General features: G+C 39.6%; 1 protein-coding gene across 2 annotated transcripts in view; it reads right to left on the reverse strand.

Moving 5' to 3' along the window:
* Nucleotides 1-6000, reverse strand: part of pcdh11 (protocadherin 11) — a 131852-nt gene that overhangs the window by 113340 nt on the left and 12512 nt on the right. For both annotated transcript variants that reach the window (XM_025062961.1, XM_025062960.1), the window contains exon 3: nt 5643-6000. This exon is cut by the window's right edge and continues 2156 nt beyond it. In XM_025062961.1, coding sequence (XP_024918729.1) covers nt 5643-6000 — 358 coding nt within the window. The remainder of the gene's footprint in view (nt 1-5642) is intronic.

The following is a 6000-nucleotide window of genomic DNA, read 5'->3' on the forward strand; positions in this document are numbered from 1 at the left end:
AAAAAAAATGTCTGAACATGAAAATAAGATGAAGCTGTTTGGATTTAATAATGTCATTTGATTTGATTTACAAATCCTAGCTAACCTTTTAAAACCAAGGATCCCTGCTCCTGTCATTGCTTCTGCTATAAGTCAGCACAAACAATTGTCAGAAGACCACGGGTGGCTGCAGAGATAAAGGCCAATGCCTCCCCAAACGAAATATATGACAGAAATGCACAAACTTTGCCCTTGTTATTCAAAACTGAAAGATCTGTTTTATTTCTCTGTATAATAAAAAATCTAAAAAAAATATGAAGCCATATCTTTGTTGTTTGTTGTTTGTTTGCTGATTCTGAATTCCTTCGGTTGATGAAAGAGCTCTTTAGCACTGAATTTTGTTCTCACAACATCGTAATTTTCTGCACTCAGTCACCTGGCCTCTCTATAGTTCAAAAACTGTAAAAAATAAAGTACTCGGTGAGTTGTCTGAAGCGCTAAATGAAAATGTGTTCCTGCGCAGCAAGCTTTCTGACCATTAAGAGCTCGTGCAGTTGGCCTGCATAATAAAATGATGATTATCTGCAGTTAATTTCATTTTTGTAGGGACTTTAAGGAAAAAGAACAAACTGAAAATGTCCAATAATTACAAGATTAAATAAAGTGCAAACTTTGTAAAGGGAGATAACAAGAAGGGCTTTTAACTGCCAACAAACGCAGGGGCAGAGTGCTATCTCTGGAGCATTAATGCTACTTATATTTGATACAAAAAGCATCTCTGCTTTTTCACCTGACAGATTCCTCTTCTCACCTACAAAACGCCAAACTAAACAAATGCTCACGCCACTTGACAGTAATGCTTCGTCTAAAGAAAAAAAAAACACAAAAAAAATACACTGCTGTTCTTTTGTTGATCTCTTCAAACTGGGCACGCTGACAAACATCAAGCTGGGAACTCTCTTGGCTCGTTGTAAAGTACTTCCAAGCTAAGGACAAGTTAGCTCTAGCTTGTGAGCGTGTGAGCTTTCTGTCTTGTTCTCGCAAAACAGGAAATTGCGGTCGTGACCAGCCAGGTGATCAATCACTACTTTTAATTTTAGGACTAAATCGTGCCAAACATGTCAGCGATGCAGTTATTCTTTCTGGACAGATCCTTCCCTCTTCACAACGGCAGTGCTACTGTTGTTGAATGATAATACAACACATGACAAAATGCAATTAAAAAAAAGAACAACTCAATGAAATGAATCATACAGAGGATGGGGTGAATATGATGATGTGTTATGCAACAAACAGGACTAACACCAGTTTACCCCACTGACACTGAGTCACATGAGATTAGCCTTGTTAGGCAGCGACCCCCCTCCACACACAGAGGTAGAGGCCAAACAACGGCAACGTACTAGCATCTTTTATATTAGCCTCTTTTAATCCTTGCATATTCATGGTGATGCCAGGATCACTCACGCAGCCTGATACTAATTTGATCCTCCTCCACTAAAACACATTCTATCAGAGGAGCTCATCATTGGAGGCAGATTGACCTCTAATATCACAGAGTGGGGGTTAAAAGAAAATGATGAGATGCGTAAAAAATTGAGGGGGTGGTCTGCAGGGAGGAGGGGCTGCTTTTGCAAACATGGCCCTGGCTGTATGATGAAGCCATATGGTGGCGAAAAAAACTGTAGTCTCGGAAGTAAATTTACAAGCTCTCTTTAACAGCTACATCTGTAAAGTCCCTACAAAACATTTTCTGTGACCTTCAGCCATAATCTTCTACTCTCGTGCACTCTCCCTATTACTATTCCATTGGCAGGCTTTTTTTTTTTTTTTCCCCAGCTGCTTCACTTATGTGGGGGGATGTGGGGCAAAGAGAAATCACTGTAGAGGCTCAAAAGCACTGCCTGGCACTGGGATGAAAAAAAAAAAAAAAGAAAAATAAAGCAGCCCACAAATGATTTTTTTTTTTTTTTCATCCCAGTGCCAGGCAGGGCTTTTGAGCCTCTACAGTGATCCCTCTTTGCCCCACATCCTCCCACATAAGTGAAGCAGCTTGGGAAGAAAAAAAAAAAAAAATCATTTGTGGGCTGCTTTATTTTTCTTTTTTTTTTCTTCCCAAGCTGCTTCACTTATGTGGGAGGATGTGGGGCAAAGAGAGATCACTGTAGAGGCTCAAAAGCACTGCCTGGCACTGGGATGAAAAAAAAAAAAAAAAAAGTAAAATACAGCAGCCTACCAATGATCTTTGATTTTTGATTCCTCGTATTAGGTAAAACTACGACGAGATCCAAAAGCAGGGGCTGACGGGCTAAAGCTACAGCTTTTATTTTAACAGCCGTGCTTGAGATGATCTGCGCAAAGATGCTAGAGATGTCACATATTCTTTTTTCTTTTTTTTTTTTTAAACATCCACATCAAGTACTGTAGAAGAGCTGGTTAACTGCTGTCACATCCTCCTGATTCAAAGAATGTCACTTACCCAGAAATAAAATGTGACACCACTGATCATCTTTAAAGAGTCGCTGCCGATTTCTCCTTTTCCCCCCTTTTCCACTTCCTTGGAAAACTAATTACAGTGATTTTAATCATACTGTATTATAAGTGATTAACCCTTTAGTGCATTTAATTAACCTTTGCAGCCAACGACTATCATCAAGGAAAGCTTTGTCCTATTTTTTTTCCATGACACATGCTTTAAATAAGCACACTTAAAACTAGTGGGAAATCTAATGTATAAAGTGGGAGGCCTCACTTGTCAGTCGCCTGAGGGGACAGAGTCTTCCTTTTTTTAATGTTCTCTCAGCGTTGAAATTAAGAAGTGGTTGGTGGATGGATCCAACAGGGACGGTTTATTTGAACAAATACTGAATATTATATAAGTCTATAGGAAACGGCAGGATTCCAGAGCATACAGATTCAGTTCTTAGTTCTGAAACATAACCGTTATTTACAAAATCTGTACAAAATGTTTTCTTTTTAATAATAAAGGAGTCGAATATTTTATATTTAAAGGTAACCCACTCTAATAGGTCATATATGACAGATTCAAATTTAGAATAAAAAAAAATCGTTTAATTTTTTTTAAAACAACGCAAGAAAATCAGATCTGGGACATTGTACAAATTTATGAGAAATAATATTTAAACCTTAAAGAGCAAAAATAAAACACTGTTAGCCTATGGCTGAGAGTTTTATACAAGGAGGCAATGTTAGTAGTACTTTTAAAAGTAGTGACTCTCAAATGGCTGCTCGCTGTCCTATTTGCGGACCATGAGCCAAATCCCTAAAATCAGGGTTTTTTTTTTTTTCACTGTTTGTGTATTAGTTTGTTTAACTCATGTAAATGTGGTGTAATCTCCATGCAACAGACTGGCTGATAGCTTGGTTGTTGCGCTAATCGCTACTTTGTACATGTGTTTTTTTCTTGGATGAGTGAGAACCTACGATGACTTTGTTTACTATGGTTATCAATTGAATATTTATTTAAATTAACATAAAAACTGGAAATGCCATTATCATTCATTCATCCATTATTTACTGCTTATCCTGTTTTATTTTATCATGTATTTTTTGTTGTTGTTTTGAGTAAACAGATATTTTGCCTTGAACATGACAGTGTGATGGCTTGTGGTTTGACCAACTCTAATGAATAGACCTCTGGCTGGTTAAAATCCTTGACGATTGGTTTTCGACCATCTCAGCTGTAAACTGGTGCGAAACAACGACATGAGTAATTTGAACATGTGACACAGAAGTGCAGGGAGACACACATGAAGCAACAGTCTAAAAAAACTCCGTGCAACATGACGCCAGTCATGGACGAAAGCGAACACCACATCATCAAACAAAATCAATTATTGATGCAATGTCATGAAATTGACCCGGGATCCCATGAATGACAGTTGTGATAATTATGACCAACAAAGAAACACAAATCAAAGCCACTGCAACCAGCCAACAATAACAAACTGCTTCACAGACAAACAGGATGACAAACAAAATAAAAAGAAGGAAAAAAAAATGACTGCAAAACTCAGCAAATCAACTGCATGTTCAACACTGAGTGAAAACAATGGCAGAACACATTTCACTGCTTGGATAAATTACTATTCCGCGCACTGACTAGTCATCCATGATTAAATCCATTGTGCTGGTGATAGCAGATCAAACAGCAACATGTTCACGCTCTGTCATGCACTGGGGATGCAATTATTATATTCCTCTGTATCTGCGCTCACTGTAAACCACAACAGATGCAAACCTTTTGTTGTGATGTCGCCACGCGCTCTTTCGTGAGCTCACTCACAGAATGTAAAGAGTGTTTATCTACGTATGTCGTTTATAACAATAATTGGGGTCATTAAAGTAGAGCATTTATGAGCTAAATGTAACACCGTCCTGGCAGGCTTTTTATGGACTACTGCTCCCTTGGTGTTTAAGTATATTGGTCTCAAGACTCTGCATCACCTTGATCCCTGTGACACCTGCCCCTCCCTGCCCGGAGCAATACTCTGTCTTCCCCACAGCTCTCTGCTCTGGCTGTCAACACTGAGCAAGGCCACCTCTCCTTACCTCTGATTTACATTTATTTCCCTCACCAGCTTTTATTTATTGGGGCACTTCACATTTGGCACATATCTCAAAGGGAATTGTAAGCCCTTAGCTGTACCTTGGCATCCACACAAGCGTCTTTCCGACAGAGTCTCATTGGAACATGGCAGCCAGTTAATAGTATGAGGAGAGAAGTGGTCGAGACTGAGAATATTTATCTTCGTATGAAGCATTAGCTTTTGGTCTTTTGTTTTTTCTTTCCCCCCGTAGCCCTTTTCATTTTGTACATATTTATTTTTTAGGTTTGAAAATCGACTTGTCCTTGACCCCCGTAGATCAGCATAAACCAGGGGTCTGCAACCTGTGGCTCCTGAGCCACATGCAGCTCTTTAGCCTGTTTCCAATTGCTCCCTGCAGTGGAATGACTTGTGCCTAAATGAGAAGACTACTATACATCGATAGTAGATTAGAGGGGGCTGTAAATAGTGTCATTAAATACTGAATACTATTGTGGTGGAACTGATCATCACCTGTTTTTTGGGTCTTGTGTTGTTCTCCGTGGTACAACAGGATACCAAGTGGTACACAGTACCACAAGTTTTGCCTCTTATATAGTATATATATATATACTTCTGCAGCAATGGTTTAGTGTCTCTCAGTGAATTTTATCTTCGGATGAAATAATTAAAATAGCTCTTGCAGGTTGCAGACTCTGGCTTTAAAGCCCTAATAACTAAAATAAAGGTTTGTTTAATCCACATGAAAATGACAGGTGTACAAATGGGAAATTACTCCTAAAATGTATTATAGTAAAATAAATTTGCACTAAAGGTGGATTATATGTTTTTAAATGAAAATTAAGAACAGCTCAGCGAAGCATTGAAATGCTACTGGTGACAAAAATGTGTTTTCCCTCTTTCTCTGCCAGTGTATTAGAGACACAGCTAATTTTTACAAACGACATTCATGTAGACATGGTCATGGTCTCTATGGGAAAATCTCTTGACTCCAGGCTTCCACCCTCTCTTTTTTACATCATCTACCATGTGACAGCAGGAGCAGTGTAAGTGGGGACTTGTGTGGGTGGTGTTAAAAAAGAAGTCATGAATTACCTGTCGGGTGGTGATTTGGCCCGCAGTCTTGAATCCCCCCTGACAGCTGCACTCTGAGACACTGTACGGATCGGAGCTAGTAGATGAGCACTTGGAGAGCGTGTCACAACCAACCACGAATGTGTTGTCCAAAGGGAGCTCCTGGATCACATGGTGTTTCTTTGGGGCCACCGGGGTCTCCGGTTTGATCTGAAATGTGGGCTGAGGCGAGGCTGACTTGTAATGTTTGGCTAAATCTGGGCTGTCAGGTTTAAAGGTGGTGGGTGTGGTTGCCCAGTTGTACTTTCCCATGGTTTGCTCCTCTAGCTCCACAGGGAGATCCAGTGTACCATTAACATGCTCATGGCTCGGGTCATCA

This window comes from Cynoglossus semilaevis, chromosome 15 (genome assembly GCF_000523025.1).
Source record: "Cynoglossus semilaevis isolate Cse_v1.0 chromosome 15, Cse_v1.0, whole genome shotgun sequence".
Classification (NCBI taxonomy): domain Eukaryota; kingdom Metazoa; phylum Chordata; class Actinopteri; order Pleuronectiformes; family Cynoglossidae; genus Cynoglossus; species Cynoglossus semilaevis.